Source organism: Mesoplodon bidens (genome assembly GCF_964165515.1).
Source record: "Mesoplodon bidens genome assembly, chromosome: 7".
Taxonomy (NCBI): Eukaryota; Metazoa; Chordata; class Mammalia; order Artiodactyla; family Ziphiidae; genus Mesoplodon; species Mesoplodon bidens.
The window spans coordinates 54,594,204-54,620,563 of record NC_138164.1 but is presented as its reverse complement, the minus strand read 5'-3'; the positions used below and the strand labels follow the sequence as shown (position 1 = coordinate 54,620,563).

Here is a 26,360-nt window from a genome sequence, read left to right as displayed (position 1 = left end):
CTGGGCTCCCTGTTCTATTCTATTGGTCTATATGTCTGTTTTTATGCCAGTACCATACTGTTTTTTGTTTTGTTTTGTTTTGGGTTTTTTTTTGCTGTGCCGCATGGCTTGTGGGATCTTAGTTCCCTGACCAGGGATCAAACCCATGCCTCCTGCAGTGGAAGCGTGGAGTCCTAACCACTGGACCGCCAGGGAATTCCCCAGTACCATACTGTTTTGATTACCTATTAGCTTTGTAATAGGTTTTGAAATCAAGAAGTATAAGGCCTCCAACTTTGTTCTTCTCAAGATTGTTTTTTGTTTTTTAAATTTTTTGGCTGTGCCGTAAGGCATATGGAATCATAGTTCCCCAAACAGGGATCGAACCCACACCCCCTGCATTGGAAGTGCAGAGTCTTAACTGCTGGACTGCCAGGGAAGTCCCATCTCAAGATTGTTTTGACTATCATGGACCTTTGAGATTCCATATGAATTTTAGGATGATGTTTTTTGTTTCTGCAAAAAAAAAAAATGCCTTTGAGATTTTGACAGGGATTGTGTTGAATCTGTAAATTGCCTTCGATAGTATAGACATTTTAATAATATTAAGTCTTCCAGTCCATGAGCATAGAGTGTTTTTCTATTTATTTGTGTCGTCTTTAATTTCTTTGAGTAATGTTTTGTAGTTTTCAATGTACAAGTCTTTTGCCTCCTTGGTTAAGTTTATTCCTGAGTATTTTATTCATTTTGATGCTATTGCAAATGGGATTGTTTTCTGAATTTTCTTTTCTGATTGTCATTGTTAGCGTATAGAAACATAACTGAGTTTTTTTTTTTTTTTTTTTTTTTGCGATACGCGGGCCTCTCACTGTTGTGGCCTCTCCCGTTGCGGAGCACAGGCTCCGGACGCGCAGGCTCAGCAGCCATGGCCCACGGGCCCAGCCGCTCCGCAGCATGTGGGATCCTCTCAGACCGGGGCACGAACCCGTATCCCCTGCATCGGCAGGCGGACTCTCAACCACTGCGCCACCAGGGAAGCCCCATAACTGATTTTTGAGGGTTGATTTTGTATCCTGGAAGTTTGCTGAATTGGTTTATTAGTTTTAATAAACCAATTGTTGGGTGGAATCTCGAGAGTTTTCTATGTAAGAAAAAGCATTTTATCTGCAAACAGAGATAATTTTGCTTCTTTCTTTCCAATTTGGATGCCTTTTATTTCTTTTTCTTGCCTAATCTCTCTGGCTGAGTCTTTCTGAACTGTGTTGAATAGAAGTGGTCAGAGTGGGCATCCTTGTCTTGTTCCTCATCTCTTCTCTAAGAGAAGAGAAAAGCTTCAGTTTCTCATCACTGAGTGTGATGTTAGTTGTGGACTTTTCATATATGATCTGATATTTTCGTTTTTTAAAGATATAAATGCCATCATTTGATATACTTCTACCTTTCATCATGATTAAACTAAAGAATAGTAGATTAGAATATAGAGAAGTAATAAGCCAAACAGACAATTTATTAAAATTAAATAAGACACAGAGAACTTGCACCAAAAAGCCACTATTTATTTCCTGGGAAAACTAATTTATGGAGAATTTGCTTGGTTTCTGATCCCATTGCAGTCTGACTTATATCCAGACTTCTCGGCTATCTTGAAGGTAACTAACTAGTGACCACTGAATTGCAAAACCAGTAGTCTTTTCTTGAACGGCTCCTCCTTAATTTCTCTGTAGCATTTGGCACTGCAGTAGCCCCTTCTTATCCATAGTTTCTCTTTCCATGGTTTCAGTTACCTGTGGTCAACCGTGGTCTGAAAATATTAAATAGAAAATTCCAGAAATAAAGAATTCATAAATTTTAAATTGTGCACCGTCCTGAGTAGCGTGATGAAACTTTGTGCCTCTCTGCCCTGTCCTGCCTAGGACACCAGGACATGAATTGTCTCTTTGTCCAGTGTATCCCACCCATTAGTCACTTAATAGCTATCTGAGTTATAAGATCAACTGTTGGGGTATTGCAGTCCTTGTGTTCAAGTAACTCTTTATTTTTCGGTTGCGCCACGAGCCTTGCAGGATTTTAGCTCCCCAACCAGGGATTGAATCAGGGCCACAGCAGTGAAAGTGCCAAGTCCTAACCACTGGACTGCCAGGGAATTCCCAAGTAACTCTTATTTTACTTAAAAATGGCCCCAAAGCACAAGAGTGGTGATGCTGGCAATTCAGATAGCCAAAGAGAAGCTTTAAAGTGCTTCCTTTAAGTGAAAAGGTGAAGCTTCTATACTTAATAAGGAAAAAAACCCCTGCAATGCCGAGTTTGCTGATATCTCTGGTAAGAACGAATCTTCTATCCATGAAATTGTGAAGAAGGAAAAAGAAATTCTGCTAGTTTTCTTGTTGCACCTCAAACTGCAAAAGTTATGGCCAAGTACATGATAAGTGCTTAAAGATGGAAAAGGCATTAAATTTGTACAGTAAGAGACTTCCCTGTTGGTACAGTGGTTAAGAATCCGCCTGCCAGTGCAGGGGACATGGGTTCGATCCCTGGTCCGTGAAGCTCCCACATGCCGCGGAGCAACTAAGCCCTTGTGCCACAACTACTGAGCCCACGTGCCACAACTACTGAAGCCCACGCACCTAGAGTCCATGCTCCACAAGAAGAGAAGCCACCACAGTGAGAAGCCCGAGCACCACAACGAAGAGTAGACCCCGCTTGCTGCAACTAGAGAAAGCCTGCACGCAGCAATGAAGAACCAACACAGCCAAAATTAAATAAATAAATGTATTAAAAAAATTTTTTTTTGTACAGTAAGATACTTTGAGAGGGAGAGAGACCACATTCACATAACTTTTATTACGACATATTGTTTGTAATTGTTCTATTTTATTATTAATTATTGTTGTCAATCTCTTATTGTACCTAATTTATAAATTAAACTTTATCATAGATTTATATGTATAGGAAAAAACACGTGTATATAGGGTTCAGTACTACCTGTGGTTTCAGGCATCTACTGGGGTCTTGGAATTTATCCCTTGTGGATAAAGGGAGACTCCTGGGTTGATCAAACCTTCCTCTTACTGTTTCCTCACTCAGTTTTCATGTCTTTGTGGTTCTCCTACCATTTTGACTGTTCTTCTAGTCATCATAATTCCTCTTCCTCCTCTCGCCTGTAAATGTGTGAGTCCCTTGAGGTTCTGTTTTTGATTCCATCTATTTTCTCACTTTATGTTTTCTCTCAGTGATCTCGCTGACCATTGTGGCTTCAGTCATTGTCGACATGCAGTTGATTCACAAATCTGCCTCTTCTGTTAGGTTACAGTTCCTTCCTCGATTGTCTTTGGACACCTCCATCTAAATGTCTTCCCAGAACTGCAGGTTGAAGATTCACATAATTGAACACCTGTCTTTCTTTCTCCCTTGTGTCCTCTTCATGCTGTGGCCATCCCCAAACATGGTTGGTGTGCTGCTCCTGCCATGCCTTTGCTCATGGCATTTCCTTTCCTATCCTTTGGAGTACTTTTCCTTGTACTCTTCGATATACTTCAAGGTCTGCCTCAAATACCGTCTTTTCTGCAAAGTACTAATGTGGGCTGCAGATGACCTGCTCGTTCTTTCCTCTAAACTTGGGAGTTTCCTATAGGCTATTTCTTAAAACTATAAAGCTCTTTGTGATTTTTGTCTGTGTTTGCTTTTCTAGCCATAAATCTAGCCACTCCCCCTCAGGAACTCAGTAATTCACCTCACGATACACATAGAATCGCTTCTTGTTCCTCAGGGTAAGACTGTATGCTTTCATGCACATGTCATTTTCCCTGGTGGCATATCTTCCACTTAGTGCTTTCTAGGGGTGTGGGTAGATAGAGTTGATAGTAGTGGCCTTTCAAACTAGTCCTGTAGAGATGTCTTCCATCACATAGATAGATGTCCTCCATCTACTGAATTCTACAAGCACTTTGGCACAGAGAAGAGACAGAATTTGAGCTTTGATTTTAAACCCTGGTTTTGATATTTACTAGCCATGTAAACTTGGTACTCAACTTCTCTTGTTTTTATTATTTTATTTTATTTTATTATTATTATTTTTTTGTGGTACGTGGGCTTCTCACTGCTGTGGCCTCTCCCATTGCGGAGCACAGGCTCTGGACACGCAGGCTCGGTGGCCATGGCTCACGGGCACAGCCGCTCTGCGGCATGTGGGATATTCCCAGACCGGGGCACGCACCCATGTTCCCTGCATCGGCAGGGGGGCTCTCAACCACTGCGCCACCAGGGAAGCCCGGTACTCAACTTTTCTAAACCTCTGTTTCCTGATCTGTAAAATTGGGAGAGTGTTTAACCTTATGGGGCCAATACAAAGTTTAAATAACAAACTGCATATACAATGCCAAGCACATGCTAAGTCCTCAATAAATGGTCTTAAAGAAAAAAAAAAGAAATCAGAAGAGAAGAAAAAAGAGAAGCAGCAGTTATTATTCCCTTCATGGGGTCATTTGTGTACCATGGGGGCATGGGAAATGGTGTCAGACTGAGACAGGGTGCTCAAGGCAGAGCACAAAGGATATATCTTCTTACTCGTGGGGGACTGGTTTACTAATGACAGATTCTAGCCAGAGAATGAGAGAAACTTCTTGCTGCAGCCAACTAGTGACTTCTTCCTTACATGACACACAACACTTCATTCATCTTTCTCTAAAAAGAAATGCTTTGCTCATGTTGTCCTGTCACCTGCTCTGCCTCCTCCCGTACATTTTCCATATTGTCCCCAATATGGCTTTTAAAATGCAGGTTGTATATGTTGCCCCCTCCCTCTCTTTCAGTACAGATAAATCCTAACTCCTTACTGTGAATTATAAGGCTCTTCATGATCTGGTCTTCACCTACCTCTCTAGCCTCGTCTTTCACTGTGCCCCATACAGTGGTCATTTGTCATTTTTTCATCTGACCAGTATCAACTCTTTTCTTATGTCTGGGAAATTCCACAGTGTCTTGGTGGAGGACAGGACCTATCTCACATCTCAGATATTGAAAAGTTTGGATCCTCATTTTCCCTGCTCCCTGGCAGCTAGGGCATAGGAATGTGACCTGGTGGGACTTTGAATCTGCATTGAGGGACACGGAGGATCAAGGACTGGGTCAGTGGCAACAGTGATGGCCTCATGTTATATTGGCAGTCGTGTCTCCACCCGCTGGTACCGTGAGTAGTTTCAATTGTAGTTATGACTGCCTAGCCTAGATTGGTAACGGCTTAGTTTCAGAGTCTGGAGTTTTCAGCCCTTGTGTTGGATCTTTGAGGTTACCCATTGCTTTTCCAATAAATTCCTTATCTGTTTAAAGGAACTCAAGATCATTTCTCTTATTTGCACTTATAAAGAGCCTTGACTCATACTGCCCTCTAGTACCAAGTGCCCCATTCACATTAACCTTCCTGCAGTTCTTCCAAACTAACCATGGTTGTTTCTGCCTCTGGGCTTTCTCACATTCTGTTCTACCTGGAACACTCTTTACCTCATTCTCAAATTGTTTTGACTCTTGGTGGTCCTTTAGGACTCAGCTCTGTTATGTCACTTTTTCTGCAAATCTTCCCCCAGTTCTTAAGATTGGGTTAGCTCCTCAGTGTTCCCACAGAATCCTCTGCTTACCAATACTTATCACACTATATTGTAATTGCCTTGACATCCCTTGGAGACATGGGCTAGTAGTATATTCAGTATCTTTGCATTGTCCCTGGCAGATAATAATTACTATCTAAATTTTATCTGTTGAATGAGCGAAAAACTATTGAATTATATACTGTGTTATGTTAAAATTTGTCTATTTGCATGTCTGTTTTTCCTAATAAACTGTGACTATTCTAAGAGCAGCAGCCAAGTTCTTCTTCACCTTTATATCCTTAATTTGTAGCATAGTATTTGTCTCATAGTAGACGCTGGGAGAATGTTGAATGCATAACTGAATGACCGAGTGGCAGAGCTGTCTTTTTAGAATTTCAGTTCAACACTTTTTCCCAAGAGAAAGTATCTTCTTTGACCATATAAGTAAAGATGAGATATCTGCATGTAGCTCATACTGAGTAATTGACATTCTCAGCTTCTCTGTATCAGGATTGGTAATCTGTTTAGAAGATAATGTTTATACATGAAAAAAAAACTATTTGACAAGCCAGTATTTTATGTGCCGACTGAGTGATATGGGCAGATGTTGCTTCAGTGTCAGGCTCAATATAACATTCTTTTTTTTTTCTTAATATTTATTTATTTTGGCTGTGCCAGGTCTTAGTTGTGGCTCGTGGGATCTTCGTTGTGGCATGTTTAGTTGCGGCCTGCGTGTGGGATCTAGTTCCCTGACCAGGGATTGAACCTGGGCCCCCTGCATTGGGAGCACAGAGTGTTACCCACTGGACCACCAGGGAAGTCCCTCAATATAACATTCTTAATCGAGTCTTTGAAAGTGTGGTACCTAAGCATCTACTTAGGAAATGGTTATTGGTTAATTGGATTGATTAAAATAGAAGCCTGTAGTAGGCTTTGTCTTTCTGTTTTACTTGGTTTACATGCTGCTTATTTTGGACTGGTTCATTGGAATTTTTCCTCGTTCCTTTTTAGGTCCAAGACAACTTTGACAAGATTGAATTCAATAGGATGTGTTGGACCCTCTGTGTCAAAAAAAACCTCGCAAAGAGTCTCCTGCTCATTACAGAAGATGATGCATTTAAAGTATGGGTTATTTTCAACTTTTTATCTGAGGACAAGTACCCACTAATTATTGTGCCAGAAGAGGTAAGTGTGGCTCTGGGAAGTTTTACAGGGCCATCTTAGCATTTAATAGATCTAACTTGGAAGTATTTGTGTTATTTCAGTGTAGATATGGAAGGAGATCCTGTACTAGTGTTTTTGGATCAGAGGCAAAAAAGCTTGGATCCAAAAAAGTCCAAAACTTAGTGATTTAGGGTCATGCAGTAACCATGGAGATTTGCACACAGGGTGGGACTCTTCCTCTCTAAACTGCTATAATTACAGACAAATCCATCCTCATGTTCAGAGAGTCTTTATTCAGTACAAGTCACAACATAATTTTCTGTCTACTTACATATTGGCAAAACCATAAGAAATGGCTGAGTGATGCTATATGGGAAACACATAGGATCCAGAATGTTGTTCCCAAGGCTGATTTATGTGAGGAAATAACTATTCTTGTTTCAAAGTCAAGGATGGAGACTTTTTTAAGACCATACTTTCTAAAGTAAATGAAAAAGGACATTTGCTTGTTTTGTTCTGGGTTATTTTCCCTGAGCTTCCAAGGGGCGGGGGGATGGGGGGGGACAGGGGGAATACAGGAGTAAGGATTCTGTGCTCTCTTACTGCCCTAAAAAATGATCCATGTAATACATGCTTATTACAGTAGTAAATTTAGAAAAGACTAATAATATGCAGATTAATCAACTGTAGTCCTCCCCTTAAAAAAAGTCATTTGTAATCCCCTAACCTTGGACAAATGATTTAACCTCTTGAGTTTTAATTTCCTCATCTATAAAATGGGGCTCATAAACATGTTTATTCTAAGGGTTGTGAGGCTCTGTATTTAAAGGACTTAGTTCAGTAAGTGAAATAAGTCAGAGAAGGAGGAATACTGTATGATTTTATGCATATATGGAATATAAACAAACAAACAAAATAATCGAACAAACCAAACCAAACAAAAACATGTAGATACAGGGAACAGAACAATGGCTACCAGAGGGGAAGTAGGGGTGGGAAGGGTGAAAGGGATAAAGAGGGTCAACTTTTTGGAAACTAAGTTTTTGGTGGTGAGCACACTATAGTGCATGTAGAATTAGAAATCAGTGTTGTATACATGAAACTTATATAATGTTATGAACCAATGTTACCTCAATAAAAAATCTAAAATTAAAAAAAATAATTAAATCGCGACTAGGGGGAAAAAATAAATGACTTAGCTCAGTGCATGGCACGTGATATGTACTCAGTAAATGTTAGCTCCTATGACTAATGTTATTGCGTACATTTTTGCACACTAGTCTGCTTATTTCTGTAGGATAAATTTCCAGCAGTGGAATTCTAAGTCCTAAGAAATGCACACTTTCAGGGTACGAGACGAACGAAGCAGAATTGCCCTTCAGAAAGGCTGTACCATTTATATACCTACCAGTAGTGATTGAGGGTGCCCATTATTACCCATCCTGCCAGCATGAGTCTAGTCTGTGATTTATTTGTATGATTCATGTTCATGTTAGGAAAATCTGTTTAAAAGTTCACACTGCCATATTTTATTTCAAGTCAGCAAGGATTTATCGACTGGCAACAGTAAATGAGGCAATAAGAGGAATACAAAGTGAAAAAGATGACTTCCTGCCTTCAAGGAATATGCAATCTGCTCAAGGAAGAGAAAAAAATCAAGTGTAGTTCAAAGCAAAATAAACTACCTGTTATAAGAGAGATGCAAATGCCATGCAAATACAGAGAAGGGAAAGATTTATTCCAGCTTGAGGGAGGTCGGGGATCAGGGAAGGCTTTTTAAGAGAGGCAGTATAATGTAGTGGTTAAAAGCAGGGTCTTAAACTTTTTCAGTAAAGGGCCAGACAGAAAATATTTGAGGTTTTGTGGGCTTCCTGGGCCATATTGTCTCTGTTATAGCTACTCAACTCTGCTGTTAATAGCGTGAAAGCAGCCACAAGACAATATGTTCCTGTGCTTTAATAAAACTTTTACTTATGGATGTTGAAATTTGAGTTTCATATAATTTTAATGGACCATGAAATATTATTATTCTTTTGATTTTACCCCCTCCAACTGCTGAAAAATGTAAAAACCATTCTTGGAGCAAGTGTGTATAAAAACAGGCTGAGAGCCAGATTTGGCAGCTGGGGTAGATTTGACTCATGGGCTGTAATTTGGTGTTCCTTGGTTAAGAGCAGGAGTCTGGAGTCAGATTTCTTGGATTTGAATTCTGGCTTCAACACTGCTCACTAGCTGTGTGACCTTGGGCAATTTACTTCATTAGTTTTTGCTGCAGTTTCCTCAACTGTAAAATAAGGCTAATGCTAGTATCTGTCTCCTAACTGCTCTTGTGAATATCAAATGAGAAGGCTGCTTGGCCCTTAGAAAGTGCTCATTAAGTGTTACCTATTATATTTAGTGGGAAAGTAGCATTTATGCTGGGCCTTAAAAGACGGAAGAATTTTGACTAATGGAGAAGGCAGAGGAGGAGAAGACTTCCGGTTGGAGGGAACAGTGGGCAAGGTTATATGAGGCAGGAAAGGAAAGGAAGGGCGTGTTGGAGATGAGTGAGGTATCCAGCTTGACTGAATTGCCAGTCTTTGAAACAGCTGGATTGACTGATTTAAGCCAAAAAGGGAACTTTAAAAAGGATGTTGGGTAGCTTACAGAATGGCTATGATGGCTGAAAAACCAGGTGTGGAGGCTATGCAGTGAGAAACCACAGGGAAAATGCGTGTTGTACTTGTACCATGGAACACCTCTGGCCCTGCACACTGGGTGCTGTCCAGGAACTCAAATCTTCCTTCAAGTAACTGTTCTTGCTACCATGAGAGTTTTCTGTGCCTATTTCTCAATCACAGGCAGGGCATGATGCATCTAACTGTTATGACCTAGGTCACATGCCATGAGCTAGCTACAAAGGAGGCCTGGAAAGTGTCCAGTTGTGTTTTTAGCTTCCATATTGGGAATTCCCCAGACATAAGAAGGGGGTTAGGTGCTGGGCAGTCAAAAAGAATGACACATGCCCTTTCTAACTAGAACGTGATGGCTGTACAGAGATAGAGACTAGTTTCAGGTCTGGGCGACTAGGAGGTAATATAGTATACTTGTTTAAAGCATGGTCTTTCAAATCAGACTGCCTGGTTTAAATCCATACTTGACCACTTTTTTTTTTTTTTTTTTTTTTTTTTGCGGTACGCGGGCCTCTCACTGTCGTGGCCTCTCCCATTGCGGAGCACAGGCTCCGGACGCGCAGGCTCAGCGGCCATGGCTCACGGGCCCAGCCACTCCGCGGCATGTGGGATATTCCTGGACCGGGGCACGAACCCGTGTCCCCTGCATCGGCAGGCGGACTCTCAACCACTGCACCACCAGGGAAGCCCTGACCACTTTTTAGTTCTGTGACTGTGAACAGATTACTTAATCTCCCTGTTTGGGTTTCCCCATCTGGAAAATGGGGATCACTACTTCCTTCACTGGACTCTTGTGAGGACTGATAGTTGATGTATATGAAGCATTTAACTTAATGTCTGGCTCCATGATAAATGCTCACTAAATTGTGTGTGTGTGTGTGTGTGTGTGTGTGTGTATGAATGAATGACAGGGTGATGAACAAATTGGGGATATGATGTATGATGATGGGTTTGGTACATTTGGCATTTTGAGTGGATCATCCTTGTGGAGCTGTCCTGTTTGAACTGAAAGAGTACGTTTAGAGCTGTGAGAGGCCAGGGCTGGAGACAGAGACAGGGAAGCCATGGGAGTAGGTTAGATCAGGGAGGAAGAGACAATAGTGGGAGAAGCGAGGGCTGAAGACAGAACCTTGGGCCCATTTCTGTAGCAGGAGGGGGTAAAGATTTGGTAAAGGAAGCAGAATTGGATAGTCTGTGAGGTTGGTGGAGAACTGGAAGAGTGTTGAGTCATGGGTGCCAAAGAAAGAAAAAGTTCTAAGAAGCAGAAAAGTAGCTCCTAGCATTAGATTCTATAGAAAAATTAGAGGATAATGAAGACCACTTCATTATCAAGGAGAAGGTCAAGGAGAAGTTGCCCTTGGATTTAACAATTAGGTGGTCATTGGTAAGCAAGGAGAAGGCAGTTTCACTGTAGCGGTGGGGACAATTTCTTAGTGCTTAATAATAATAATAATGTAATTGTGCATGTATGTGGAAGGGGAAATAAAAAATAAAACATGCTGGGCTTCCCTGGTGGTGCAGTGGTTGAGAGTCCGCCTGCCAACGCAGGGGACACGGGTTCGTGCCCTGGTCTGGGAAGATCCCACATGCCGCAGAGTGGCTGGGCCCGTGAGCCATGGCCGCTGAGCCTGCGCGTCCGGAGCCTGTGCTCCGCAATGGGAGAGGCCACAACAGTGAGAGGCCCGCGTATCGCCAAAAAAATAAATAAATAAAATAAAATAAAATAAAATAAAACATGCTATGGAATTTTTGTCCAGAAAAATTTTCTTAATACAGAAACATATAGAAGGGACTAGAATGTTGATAGATGTAGAAAAAGATATTCTAATGGTATTTTTAAAACTTAGCTGCTGCTTAGGGAGAGTGGGAGGGAGACGCAAGAGGGAGGGAATATGGGATTATATGTATACATATAGCTGATTCCCTTTGTTATACAGCAGAAACTAACACAACATTGTAAAGCAATTATATTCCAATAAAGATGTTAAAAAAAACTATATTACAACAGTGACTATAAGGAAATCTTTCAAAAAAACAAACAAAAAAAAAACCTAGCTGCTGCTTGGAACAACTGTGCTAATAAATCTCCAGTATTGTCTTTTAAGACATTTTGTAGTTATACTTAGTGTTGTAAATTTATTTGCATTTTCTTTAGAACTGGAGATGGGGTGGGTCTCTTACCCGTGATCTTTAGATCCCTAAAATATTCACAGTGGACTTGAAAGTGGCTTTGTCCTGATTTCAGAATTAGAAATTAGTTTGTAAGGAGATTTACCGTATTCCTCAAAGCAGTTCTTACTTGATGTGGAGGACTTGTCATTAGCTTTAGATTATCACTGAGTCACAGGCTGTGGAGGGAGCCAGTCAGCATCAGCTTCCTGACTGCTCTGCCTATGACACTCAAAAGATTTATGCTCGGGACTTCCCTGGTGGCGCAGTGGTTAAGAATCCGCCTACCAAGGCAGGGGGCACGGGTTCGAGCCCTGGTGCGGGAAGATCCCACATGCCGCGGAGCAACCAAGCGCGTGCCCCACGACTACTGAGTCTGCGCTCTAGAACCCACATGCCACAACTACTGAAGCCCGCGCACCTAGAGCCCGTGCGCCACAAGAAAAGCCACCGCAATGAGAAGCCCGTGCACCGCAACGAAGAGTAGCCCCTGCTTGCCGCAACTAAAGAAAGCCCGCACGCAGCAACGAAAACCCAACGCAGCCAAAAATAAATAAATAAATAAATAAATTTATTTAAAAAAAAAAAGATTTCTGCTCTAGGTGGCCCGAAAAACTGGGACCTACATAAGACTTGATGTGGGCCATGACTTTATTTTTATGCACCCAGAGCCCAGCCAAGACTTCACTGCTTGCTTGCCTTCCTCTTTGCAGGCTGACAGGAATGTCTTCGTCCTCTCTTAAACAAGTTAATCTTATTTGAGAAGGGAATGGCCTCTTTTTGACTTGTCAGGATAGTCAAGTAGTATACCTTGTCATGTCATTGTTTGGACTTAACTCTGTTGTTTCGGTGTCCTTAGCTCTCTCAGCATTCTTCTAATCAGAAGTAGAAATAGAGTTAGTTTTACAGATTATTCCTCTGTGGTCAGGAGTACTTGTGGGGGGAAAGAAGGGATCATTAATACAGATTTAAGTGGAACTGCTTTGTCTGGCTGCTGAACTGGCCTCCTAAGGTTTAAAATATGGCCTTGTATTTATTGAGCTCCTAGCACATCTCCTGGCCTTTGCCAAGCACTGCAAATTCAAGGTTTCACAGTTTATGAGAAACAGTAGAGTCATTTCTTAAGGTGCCCATTCTCTGTTAGATTTTGTTTCCTTCCTAAGTACTTTAATAGCGTTAAAAAAACTATATTTTGAATGAGTTTTAGATTTACAGATTTTAATAAAATTAAGTGTGAAAATGTACATTTAAGAATAAAATTTGAAGTATAATGTCTTAATTTGTCATGAATGAGTTTGATTTGTATTATTACAAACAGTTTTTAGGCTTTATAAATTTAAAGTAATTTTTATGTTTCCAATAAGTCATTTACCATAATGATGGTTTGCATTTTAAGTCCAAAATATTTTTAAGTTAAGATTTAATTCTCCAGCTTCGATTAATACTATATGAGATATAAGTAACAGTGGTAGTTACATGAATAACATAAGTGGGGTAAGTTTGCTTTTGACTCAGTTTCCCATCACCCAGAATATCAATCAATATCAAGAATATTGAATAAATTAAGTGAAAGTGACTTAGTACCAAAAGTCAAGAAATTGCATGTCCTCATTTGAGATGGTTCTATAATTTTTGTCAAATGATATTCCTGGAAATGTGTGTCTGTAAAGTATAGTTTTTACATTAGTATTCATTTCCCACAGAGCCAAGAACAAAACAGGATGTTTGTCGCTTATTTGGAAGAATTGCCTTCTTGCAAGTAAATATTAAACCTGAAATAGTTTTAAGAGATCCTTTATTAAGAAATAAAATCTGAATTGTTATTAAGTTAATAAAGGCCCTCTTCAATGATTACAGGGAAACAACTTCTAACAAATAAACTTTGGAGCCAGAGGCCTCAGAAATCACATGCAGCTTGAAAGTTTATTCTTTGTTATTTTTGGTGCAACTTGCCTTGGGAGGAGGAAGTAAGCTGCTTCCTGAAACTGAATGAGCTCTTAGAATTGGTGCAGTTCACTCAGACTAACATGGCAGTACGTGATTTATTATTTAGTATCATTGAATAGTTACTGAGAATGGGAATGTTTGTCTCTCCTTGGCCCAATATAATGAACGAAGAGGTCCTTAAGATATTTGGTTATGATAAGTATATGACTGTATTGAAAGCCAATAGGAAATGAATCTAGATTAGTTGCCTGGAACAGTCACTGGGAATGCAGAGCAGATGCTGGGTGCTGATGACAAACTCTGGAGGGTTGGGGGAGGACACCTTCAGAAAGGTTCAGGATGAATCTGGGAAGCTGCTTCTAGAGCTGAGTTTGCTGCTAACAGGAAACAATGTTAAAGACATTCCAATATACATGAGGAATTGAAGCTCAGAGCGTGAGGGGCACGGGTTCATTCACAGTGGTAGGTGAGGAAAAGCTAAAGCTGTTTCTTGACTTGTCATGCCCACTTTTTGTTATCCTGTCCATGCATGTGGCGACACCCATGGCCTCACTACTAAAACTTCTAGTAGTGCCTGTACAACCTTTATCCCAAGTTGTGATCAGGCAGCATGGGCCCTCGTTTTGCTGCCTTAGGGAGATTGAATATCTGTGCATGATAACACCTCTAAGTTATTTTACTTTGGTCAATTATTTATATAATTGACTTTTTCTCTCTTGTGTCTTATTGCCTTTAAGCTTTTTTCCTTCTTCTCTTTTCTGTGCTGTTCTCTCCTTCCCTTTTCCCTTTCTTTTCTGCTTAATAATTTTCTTTTTCTCTTTTCCACTGCCTATCCCTATTACTTCTGTTTAAAACCAAGAAAATCATATCTGATAAGCTAAAGAGCAGATGATACATCTTCAGCAAGAGAAAGGAAAGACCTAAGTGTGTTTTTCTCCAGCAAGTAAACATTTGTTGAATACCTACTGTATGCTAGATTTAGGGTATTAGATAATCTGCATACAAGAGGAGCTTATAATATCTCATCAAATTACAATAGAACTCTTGATATTTTTTGACTTTGTGATACTTTGCGAATGTATATTTCTTTGCAAACATGTTTTTCCTATTGTTGGCAGTCTTTTTCTGTTAAAGTATGTTATTTCACAAACGACATTATAATCAAATTGTTGGAAGTGCAAAGAAGAGAAAGAAAAAATTAATTCACAATCCTATCTGTAACAAATTAGGCTCTAATATTTTGCTCTAGTATTTTTCAAAATATTTATATAACCTTTGTGCAGTGGAGATCATGGGTAAATTTAATTTTGCATTCTTCCTCACTTAATATTATTTCATAAATGCTTTCTTAAATGTAATTTTATTTTATTTTTTCTGTTTTTTAAAAATTTAATTTATTGTTTATACAACAGGTTCTTATTAGTTATCTATTTTATACATATTTGTGTATACATGTCAATCCCAATCTCCCAGTTAATCCCCCCCACCCCCCCACTTTCCCCCCCTTGGTGTCCATGTGTTTGTTCTCTACATCTGTGTTTCTGTTTCTGCCTTGCAAACTGGTTCATCTGTACCATTTTTCTAGATTCCACATATATGCGTTAATATACGATATTTGTTTTTCTCTTTCTGACTTACTTCTCTCTGTAGGACAGTCTCTAGGTCCGTCCACGTCTCTACAAGTGACCCAATTTCGTTCCTTTTTATGGCTGAGTCATATTCCATTGTATATATGTACCACATCTTCTTTACCCATTTGTCTGTGAATGGGCATTTAGAATGCTTGCATGACCTGGCTATTGTAAATAGTGCTGCAATGAACATTGGGGTGCATGTGTCTTTTTTTGTTTGTTTGTTTGTTTATTGAAACAGAAAGTCACAAAAATTATAATCATCCTCATCAGTTCACTCAGTCCCATGTAATTAATTTTTTTTTCATCTTGATCTTTTGTTAGCACTTTTATGAATTCATCAGTTTTCCATTAGAGTTCTGAAAATGCTTATTAATTCAGTTCAGCAGTATAGTCAGTTACCAGAAACCTGTACTTCTCAGAGTCTTTTAAATGAATTCCTTGAAGATGAAACCCTTTTATAGGAACAAATTTGCAAAAGCATCAGAGTACACCCAGAACTGTCTGTAAATGACAAAAGATTTAAAAATGACCACGGTTAAAGATTTGATGAAAGTTCATAATAATGCAATCGACAAGGAAATTTAGTTATTTCTGAGATATACATTTTAAAGTAATAACTAGAATTATGACTTATAACATTATACCAGAACATATAAGATTTTTAGAAATTTCATGTAATGTCTGAAACATTTATATTAACATACTTCCATACAAATAACCCAAAAAAAGTTTTGTATTAGTTGTTTTGTTTGTTTTTTTATACTGCAAGTTCTTATTAGTCATCAGTTTTATACACATCAGTGTATACATGTCAATCCCAATCACCCAATTCAGCACACCACCATCCCCACCCCACTGCAGTTTTCCCCCCTTGGTGTCCATACGTCTGTTCTCTACATCTGTGTCTCAACTTCTGCCCTGCAAACTGGCTCATCTGTAACATTTTTCTAGGTTTCACATACATGCGTTAATATACGATATTTGTTTTTCTCTTTCTGACTTACTTCACTCTGTATGACAGTCTCTAGACCTGTCCACGTCTCAACAAATGACTCAATTTCGTTCCTTTTTATGGCTGAGTAATATTCCATTGTACATACATGCCACATCTTCTTTATCCATTCGTCTGTTGATGGGCATTTAGGTTGCTTCCATGACCTGACTATTGTAAATAGTGCTGCAATGAATATTGGGGTGCATGTGTCTTTTAGAATTATGGTTTTCTCTGGGTATATACCCAGTAGTGGGATTGCTGGATCATATGGTAATTCTATTTTTAGTTTTTTAAGGAACCTCCGTACTGTTTTCCATAGTGGCTGTATCAATTTACATTCCCAACAACAGTTCAAGAGGGTTCCCTTTTCTCCACACCCTCTCCAGCATTTGTTGTTTGTAGATTTTCTGATGATGCCCATTCTAACTGGTGTAAGCTGATACCTCATTGTAGTTTTGATTTGCATTTCTCTAATAATTAGTGATGTTGAGCAGCTTTTCTGCCCATTTTTGGATTGGGTTGTTTGTTTCTTTAATATTGAGCTGCATGAGCTGTTTATATATTTTGGAGAATAATCCTTTGTCTGTTGATTCGTTTGCAAATATTTTCTCCCATTCTGAGGGTTGTCTTTTCGTCTTGTTTATAGTTTCCTTTGCTGTGCAAAAGCTTTTGTTTCATTAGGTCCCATTTGTTTATTTTTGTTTTTATTTCCATTAATCTAGGAGGTAGATCAAAAAAGACCTTGCTGTGATTTGTTGTTGTGTTGTTTACTTGAGATTTTTCTTGTTTCTTGAGGTAGGCTTGTATAGCTATAAACTTTCCTCTTAAAACTGCTTTTGCTGCATCCCATAGGTTTTGGATCATCATGTTTTCATTATCATTTGTCTCTAGGTATTTTTTGATTTCCTCTTTGATTTCTTCAGTTATCTTTTGGTTATTTAGTAACGTATTGTTAGCCTGCATGTGTTTGTGTTTTTTACATTTTTTTCCCTGTAATTGATTTCTAATCTCATAGCGTTGTGGTCAGAAAAGATGATTGATATGATTTCAGTTTTCATAAATTTACTGAGGCTTGTTTTGTGACCCACGATGTGATCTATCCTGGAGAATGTTCCGTGTGCACTTGAGAAGAAAGTGTAATCTGCTGTTTTTGGATGGAATGTCCTATAAAGATCAATTAAATCTATCTGGTCTACTGTGTCATTTAAAACTTCTGTTTCCTTATTTATTTTCATTTTGGATGATCTGTCCATTGGTGTAAGTGAGGTGTTAAAGTCCCCCACTGTTATTGTGTTACTGTCGATTTCCTCTTTTAGAGCTGTTAGCAGTTGCCTTATGTATTGAGGTGCTCCTATGTTGGGTGCATATATATTTATAATTGTTATATCTTCTTCTTGGATTGATCCCTTGATCATTATGTAGTGTCCTTTCTTGTCTCTTGTAACATCTTTATTTTAAAATCTATTTTATCTGATATGAGTATAACTACTCCAGCTTTCTTTTCATTTCCATTTGCATGGAATATCTTTTTCCATCCCCTCACTTTCAGTCTGTATGTGTCCCTAGGTCTGAAGTGGGTCTCTTGTAGACAGCATATACATGGGTATTGTTTTTGTATCCATTCAGCAAGCCTGTGTCTTTCTGTTGGAGCATTTAATCCATTCACGTTTAAGGTAATTATCGATATGTATGTTCCTATGACCATTTTCTTAATTGTTTTGGGTTTGTTTTTGTAGGTCGTTTTCTTCTCTTGTGTTTCCCACTTAGAGAAGTTCCTTTAGCATTTGTTGTAGAGCTGGTTTGGTGGTACATTTGCTTGTCTGTAAAGCTTTTGATTTCTCCATCAAATCTGAATGAGATCCTTGCCTGGTAGAGTAATCTTGATTGTAGGTTCTTCCCTTTCATCATTTTAAGTATATCACGCCACTCCCTTCTGGCTTGCAGAGTTTCTGCTGAGAAATCAGCTGTTACCCTTATGGGAGTTCCCTTGTATGTTATTTGTCGTTTTTCCCTTGCTGCTTTCAATAATTTTTCTTTGTCTTTAATTTTTGCTAATTTGATTACTATGTGTCTCGATGTGTTTCTCCTTGGGTTTATCCTGCCTGGGACTCTCTGTGCTTCCTGGACTTGGGTGGCTCTTTCCTTTCCCATGTTAGGGAAGTTTTCGACTGTTATCTCTTCAAATATTTTCTCAGGTCCTCTCTCTCTCTCTTCTCCTTTTGGAACCCCTGTAATGTGAATGTTGTTGCATTTAATGTTTTCCCAGAGGCTTAGGCTGTCTTCATTTGTTTTCATTCTTTTTTCTTTAGTCTGTTCCACAGCAGTGAATTCCACCATTCTGTCTTCCAGGTCACTTATCCGTTCTTCTGCCTCAGTTATTCTGCTATTGATTCCTTCTAGTGTAGTTTTCATTTCAGTTACTGTATTGTTCATCTCTGTTTGTTTGTTCTTTAATTCTTCTAGGTCTTTGTTAAACATTTCTTGCATCTTCTCGATCATTGCCTCCATTCTTTTTCTGAGGTCCTGGATCATCTTCACTATCATTATTCAGAATTCTTTTTCTGGAAGGTTGCCTTCAGTTAGTTGTTTCTCTGGGGTTTTATCTTGTTCCTTCATCTGGTATATAGCCCTCTCCCTTTTCATCTTGTCTATCTTTCTGTGAGTGTGGTTTTTGTTCCAGAGGCTGCAGGATTGTAGTTCTTCTTGCTTCTGCTGTCTGCCCTCTGATGGATGAGGCTATCTAAGAGGCTTGTTGGGAGTGACTGGTAGTGGGTAGAGCTGACTGTTGCTCTGGTGGGCAGAGCACAGTAAAAGTTTAATCCACTTGACTGTTGATGGGTGGGGCCTGCTTCCATCCCTGTTGGTTGTTTCGCCTGAGGCAACCCAACACTGGAGGCTGCCTGGGCTCTTTGGTGGGGCTAATGGCAGACTCTGGGAGGGCTCACGCCAAGGAGTACTTCCCAGAACTTCTGCTGCCAGTGTCCTTCTCCCCACGGTGAAACAGAGCCACCCCCCGCCTCTGCAGGAGACCCTCCACCACTAGCAGGTAGGTCTGGTTCAGTCTCCCCTGGGGTCACTCCTCCTTCCCCTGGGTCCTGATGTGCACACTACTTTGTGTGTGCCCTCCAAGAGTGGAGTCTCTGTTTCCCCCAGTCCTCTTGAAGTCCTGCAATCAGTTCCCACTAGGCTTCAAAGTCTAATTCTCTAGGAATTCCTCCTCCCGTTGCCGGACCCCCACGTTGGGAAGCCTGACATGGGGTTCAGAACCTTCACTCCAGTGGGTGGACTTCTGTGGTATAAGTGTTCTCCAGTCTGTGATTCACCCACCCACCAGTTATGGGATTTGATTTTACTGTGATTGTGCCCCTCCTACCATCTCATTGTGGCTTCTCCTTTGTCTTTGGATGTGGGGTATCTTTTTTGGTGAGTTCCAGTGTCTTCCTGTCAATGACTGTCCAGCAGCTACTTGTGATTCTGGTGTTCTCGCAAGAGGGAGTGAGAGCACGTCCTTCTACTCTGCCATCTTGGTTCCTCCCTTCCCTGTGTCTTTTTAAATTATGGTTTTCCCTGGGTGTATGCCCAGGAGTGGGATTGCTGGGTCATACAGTAATTCTATTTTTAGTGTTTTAAGGAACCTCCATATTGTTTTACACAGTGGCTGTATCAATTTACATTCCCACCAACAGTGCAAGAGGGTTCCCTTTTCTCCACACCCTCTCCAGCATTTGCTGTTTGTAGATTTTCTGATGATGCCCATTCTAACCGGTGTGAGGTGATACCTCATTGTAGTTTTTGATTTGCATTTCTCTAATAATTAGTGATGTTGAGCAGCTTTTCATGTGTTTCTTGGCCATCTGTATGTCTTCTTTGGAGAAATGTCTGTTTAGGTCTTCTGCCCATTTTTTGATTGGGTTGTTTGTTTTTTTAATATATATATATATTTTTACAACTTTATTGAGTATAACTGCTTCACAATGGTGTGTTAGTTTCTGCTGTATAACAAAGTGAATCAGTTATACATATACATCTGTTCCCATATCCCTTCCCTCTTGCATCTCCCTCCCTCCCAGCCTCCCTATCCCACCCCTCCAGGCGGTCACAAAGCACCGATCTGATCTCCCTGTGCTATGTGGCTGCTTCCCACTAGCTATCTACCTTACGTTTGATAGTGTATATATGTCCATGCCTCTCTCTTGCTTTGTCACAGCTTACCCTTCCTCCTCCCCATATCCTCAAGTCCATTCTCAAGTAGGTCTGTGTCTTTTTTCCTGTTTTACCCCTAGGTTCTTCATGACATTTTTTTTTTCTTAAATTCGACATATATGTGTTAGAATACGGTATTTGTCTTTCTCTTTCTGACTTACTTCACTCTGTATGACAGACTCTAGGTCTATCCACCTCATTACAAATAGCTCAATTTCGTTTCTTTTTATGGCTGAGTAATATTCCATTGTATATATGTGCCACATCTTCTTTATCCATTCATCCGAAGATGGACACTTAGGTTGTTTCCATGTCCAGGCTATTGTAAATAGAGCTGCAATGAACATTTTGGTACATGACTCTTTTTGAATTATGGCTTTCTCAGGGTATATGCCCAGTAGTGGGATTGCTGGGTCATATGGTAGTTCTATTTGTAGTTTTTTAAGGAACCTCCATACTGTTCTCCATAGTGGCTATATCAATTTACGTTCCCACCAACAGTGCAAGAGGGTTCCCTTTTCTCCACACCCTCTCCAGCATTTGCTGTTTGTAGATTTTCTGATGATGCCCATTCTAAGTGGTGTGAGGTGATACCTCATTGTAGCTTTTGATTTGCATTTCTCTAATAATTAGTGATGTTGAGCAGCTTTTCATGTGTTTCTTAGCCATCTGTATGTCTTCTTTAGAGAAATGTCTGTTTAGGTCTTCCACCCATTTTTGGATTGGGTTGTTTGTTTTTTTAATATTGAGCTGCATGAGCTGTTTATATATTTTGGAGATTAATCCTTTGTCTTTTGATTCGTTTGCAAGTATTTTCTCCCATTCTGCGTGTTGTCTTTTCGTCTTGTTTATAGTTTCCTTTGCTGTGCAAAAGCTTTTAAGTTTCATTAGGTCCCATTTGTTTATTTTTGTTTTTATTTCCATTACTAGGAGGTTGGTCAAAAAAGATCTTGCTGTGATTTATGTCAAAGAGTGTTCCTCCTGTGTTATCCTCTAAGAGTTTTATAGTGTCCAGTCATACATTTAGGTCTTTAATCCATTTTGAGTTTATTTTTGTGTATGGTGTTAGGGAATGTTCTAATTTCATTCTTTTACATGTAGCTGTCCAGTTTTCCCAGCACCACTTATTGAAGAGACTGTCTTTTCTCCATTGTATATCCTTGCCTCCTTAATCATAGATTAGTTGACCATAGGTGCCTGGGTTTATCTCTGGGCTTTCTATCCTGTTCCATTGATCTATATTTTTGTTTTGTGCCAGTACCATATTGTCTTGATTACTGTAGCTTTGTAGTATAGTCTGAAGTCAGGGAGTCTGATTCTTCCAGCTCCTTTTTTTTCCCTCAAGACTGCTTTGGCTATTTGGGGTCTTTTGTGTCTCCATATAAATTTTAAGATTTTTTTTGTTCTAGTTCTGTAAAAAATGCCATTGGTACTTTGATAGGGATTGCATTGAATCTTAAGATTGCTTTGGGTAGTATAGTCATTTTCACAGTATTGATTCTTCCAGTTCAAGAACATGGTATATTTCTCCATCTGTTTGTGTCATCTTTGATTTCTTTCATCAATGTCTTATAGGTTTCTGAGTACAGGTCTTTTACCTCCTTAGGTAGGTTTATTCCTAGGTATTTCATTCTTTTTGTTGCAATGATGAATGGGATTGTTTTCTTAATTTCTCTTTCTTATCTTTCATTGTAAGTGTATAGGAATGCAAGAGATTTCTGTGCATTAATTTTGTATCCTGAAACTTTACTACATTCATTGATTAGCTCTAGAAGTTTTCTGGTGGCATCTTTAGGATTCTCTATGTATAGTATCATGTCATCTGCACACAGTGACAGTTTTACTTCTTCTTTTCCAATTTGTATTCCTTTTATTTCTTTTTCTTCTCTGATTGCTGTGGCTAGGACTTCCAACACTATGTTGAATAATAGTGGTGAGAGTGGACATCCTTGTCTTGTTCCTGATCTTAGAGGAAATGCTTTCAGTTTTTCACCATTGAGAATGATGTTTGCTGTGGGTTTGGCCTTTATTATGTTGAGGTAGTTTCTCTCTATGCCCACTTTCTGCAGAGTTTTTAATCATAAATGGGTGTTGAATATTGTCAAAAGCTTTTTCTGCATCTATTGAGATGATCATATGGTTTTTATTCTTCAGTTTGTTAATATGGTATATCACATTGATTGATTTGCGTATATTGAAGAATCCTTGCATCCCTGGGATAAATCCCACTTGATCGTGGTGTATGATCCTTTAACGTGCTGTTGGATTCTGTTTGCTAGTATTTTGTTGAGGCTTTTTGCATCGATATTCATCAGTGATATTGGTCTGTAATTTTCTTGTTTTGTAGTACCTTTGTCTGGTTTTGGTATCAGGGTGATGGTGGCCTCATAGAATGAGTTTGGGAGTGTTCCTTCCTCTGCAATTTTTTGGAAGAGTTTGAGAAGGATGGGTGTTACCTCTTCTCTAAATGTTTGATAGAATTCACCTGTGAAGCCATCTGGTCCTGGACTTTTGTTTGTTGGAAGATTTTTAATCACAGTTTTGATTTCATTACTTGTGATTGGTCTGTTCATATTTTCTGTTTTTTCCTGGTTCAGTCTTGGAAGGTTGTACCTTTCTAAGAATTTGTCCATTTCTTCCAGGTTGTGCATTTTATTGGCATAGAGTTGCTTGTAGTAGCCTCTTAGGATGCTTTGTATTTCTGCAGTGTCTGTTGTAACTTCTCCTTTTTCATTTCTAATTTTATTGAGTTGTGTCCTCTCCCTCTTTTTCTTGATGAGTCTGGCTAATGGTTTATCAATTTTGTTTATCTTCTCAAAGAACCAGCTTTTAGTTTTATCGATCTTTGCTATTGTTTCTTTTTTTCTATTTCATTTATTTCTGATCTGATCTTTATGGTTTCTTTCCTTCTACTAACTTCGGGTTTTGTTTGTTCTTCTTTCTCTAGTTCCTTTAGTGTAAGGTTAGGTTGTTTATTTGAGATTTTTCTTGTTTCTTGAGGTAGAATTGTATTGCTGTAAACTACTCTCTTAGAACTGCTTTTGCTGCATCCCATAGGTTTTGGATCATCGTGTTTTTGTTGTCATTTGTCTCTAGGTATTTTTTGATTTCCTCTTTGATTTCTTCAGTGATCTCTTGACTATTTAGTAGCTTATTGTTTAGCCTCCACGTGTTTGTGTTTTTTACATTTTTTTCCCCTGTAATTGATTTCTCATCGCATAGCACTGTCATCAGAAAAGATGCTTGATATGATTTCAATTTTCTTAATTTTACTGAGGCTTGATTTGTGACCCAAGATGTGATCTATCCTGGAGAGTGTTCCATGTGCAGTTGAGAAGAAAGTGTAATATGTTGTTTTTGGATGGAATGTCCTATAAATATCAATTAAATCTATCTGGTCTGTTGTGTCATTTAAAGCTTGTGTTTCCTTATTAATTTTCTGTCTGCTTGATCTGCCCATTAGTGTAAGTGTGATGTTAAAGTCCCCTACTATTATTGTGTTACTGTCGATTTCCTCTTTTGTTGCTGTTAGCATTTGCCTTATGTATTGAGGTCCTCCTGTGTTGGGTGCATTTGTATTTATAGTTGTTATATTTTCTTCTTGGATTGATCCCTTGATCATTATGTGGTGTCCTTCCTTGTCTCTTTTAACATTCTTTTTTAAAGTCTATTTTATCTGATATGAGTATTGCTACTCCAGCTTTCTCTTGATTTCCATTTGCATGGAATATCTTCTTCCGTCACCTCACTTTCATTCTCTATGTATCCCTAGGTCTGAAGTGGGTCCTTTGCAGACAGCATATATATGGGTCTTGTTTTTGTATCCATTCAGCGAGCCTGTGTCTTTTGGTTGGAGCATTTAATCCATTCACATTTAAGGTAATTATTGATATGTATGTTCCTGTTACCATTTTCTTAATTGTTTTGGGGTTTTTTTTTTTTTGTAGGTCTTTTTCTTCTCTTGTGTTTCTCACTTAGAGAAGTTCCTTTAGCATTTGCTGTAGAGCTGGTTTGGTGGTGCTGAATTCTCTTAGCTTTTGCTTGTCTGTAAAGCTTTTGATTTCTCCATCAAATCTGAATAAGATCCTTGCTAGGTAGAGTAATCTTGGTTGTAGCGTCTTCCCTTTCATCACTTTAAATATATCGTGCCCCCCACTTCTCACCAGTAGAGTTTCTGCTGAGAAGTCAGCTGTTACCCTTATGGGAGTTCTGTTGTATGTTATTTGTTGTTTTTCCCTTGTTGCTTTTAATAATTTTTCTGTGTCTTTTAATTTTTCTCAGTTTGATTACTATGTGCCTTGGCGTGTTTCTCCTTGTGTTTATCCTGCCTGGGACTCTCTGTACTTCCTGGACTTGGGTGGCTATTTCCTTTTCCATGTTAGGGAAGTTTTCCACTGTAATCTCTTCAAATATTTTCTCGGGTCCTTTCTCTCTCTCTTCTCCTTCTGGGGCCCCTATAAGGCGAATGTTGGTGCATTTAATGTTGTCCCAGAGGTCTCTTAGATTGTCTTCATTTCTTTTCTTCTTTTTTCTTTTTTCTGTTTCACGGTGAATTCCACCATTCCAAGTCACTTATCCGTTCTTCTGCCTCAGTTATTCTGCTATTGATTCCTTCTAGTGTATTTTTCTTTTCAGTTATTGTATTGTTCATCTGTGTGTGTTTGTTCTTTAATTCTTCTAGGTCTTCATTAAACATTTCTTGCATTCTCAGTCTTTGCCTCCATTCTTTTTCCGATGTCCTGGATCATCTTCACTATCATTATTCTGAATTCTTTTCCTGGAAGGTTGCCTATCTCCACTTTGTTTAGTTGTTTTTCTGGGATTTTATCTTGTTCCTTCATCTGGTGCATAGTCCTCTGGCTTTTCATTTTGTCTTTCTGTGAATGTGGTTTTTGCTGCACAGGCTGCAGGATTGTAGTTCTTCTTGCTTCTGCTGTCTGCCTTCTGGTGGATGAGGCTGTCTAAGAGGCTTGTGCAAGCTTCCTGATGGGAGAGACTGGCGGTGGGTAGAGCTGGGTGTTGCTCTGGTGGGCAGAGCTCTGTAAAACTTCAATCTGCTTGTCTGCTGATGGGTAGGGCTGGGTTCCCTCCCTGTTGGTTGTTTGGCCTGAGGCGACCCAGCACAAAGGCTCTTTGGTGGGGCTAATGGTGGACTCTGGGAGGGCTCATGCCAAGGAGTACTTCCCGGAATTTCTGCTGCCAGTGTCCTTGTCTTCACAGTGAGACACAGCCACCTCCCGCCTCTGCAGGAGACCCTCCAACACTAGCAGGTAGGTCTGGCTCAGTCTCCTGTGGGGTCACTGCTCCTTCCCCTGGGTCCTGATGCACACACTACTTTGTGTGTGTCCTCCAAGAGTGGAGTCTCTGTTTCCCCCAGTCCTGTCAAAGTCCTGCAGTCAAATCCCGCTAGCCTTCAAAGTCTGATTCTCTGCGAATTCCTCCTCCTGTTGCCAAACCCCCACGTTGGGAAGCCTGACATGGGGCTCAGAACCTTCACTCCAGTGTGTGAACTTCTGTGGTATAATTCTTCTCCAGTTTGTGAGTCACCCACCCAGCCACTATGGGGTTTGATTTTATTGTGATTGTGTCCCTCCTACCATCTCATTGCAGCTTCTCCTTTGTCTTTGGATGTGGGGTATCTTTGTTGGTGAGTTCCAGTGTCTTCCTGTCGATGATTGTTCAGCAGTTAGTTGTGATTCCAGTGTGCTCGCAAGAAGGAGTTAGTTTACATCCTTTTACTCCGCCATCTTGAACCAATCTGCCTTAAATGTAATGTTAAATGGTTGAATAATATTCTACTCAGTGCAGAAGGAAGTAACATTGATGGAGTACATACTGTGCCAGATATTGTGCACAGTGTTCTATTTTTGTCCCATTTTATCCCCATAGTAGTTCTGTATGATGGCTGTTATTATACCCATTTCATAGATGAGAAAATTGAGACCTAGCTTAGTTTATTTCCATTTCATTAATTGACCTCTACTACGTTCTATGTATGATTCTGAGTTCTGGAGAT

At 39.6% G+C, this 26,360-nt stretch overlaps 1 protein-coding gene across 1 annotated transcript in view; it reads left to right on the top strand.

Annotated features, from left to right (window-relative positions):
* SWAP70 (switching B cell complex subunit SWAP70) overlaps window positions 1-26,360 on the top strand; it is an 84,732-nt gene that overhangs the window by 35,103 nt on the left and 23,269 nt on the right. The window contains exon 3 of the mRNA XM_081238635.1: window positions 6,573-6,746. Coding sequence (XP_081094761.1) covers window positions 6,573-6,746 — 174 coding nt within the window. The remainder of the gene's footprint in view (window positions 1-6,572; window positions 6,747-26,360) is intronic.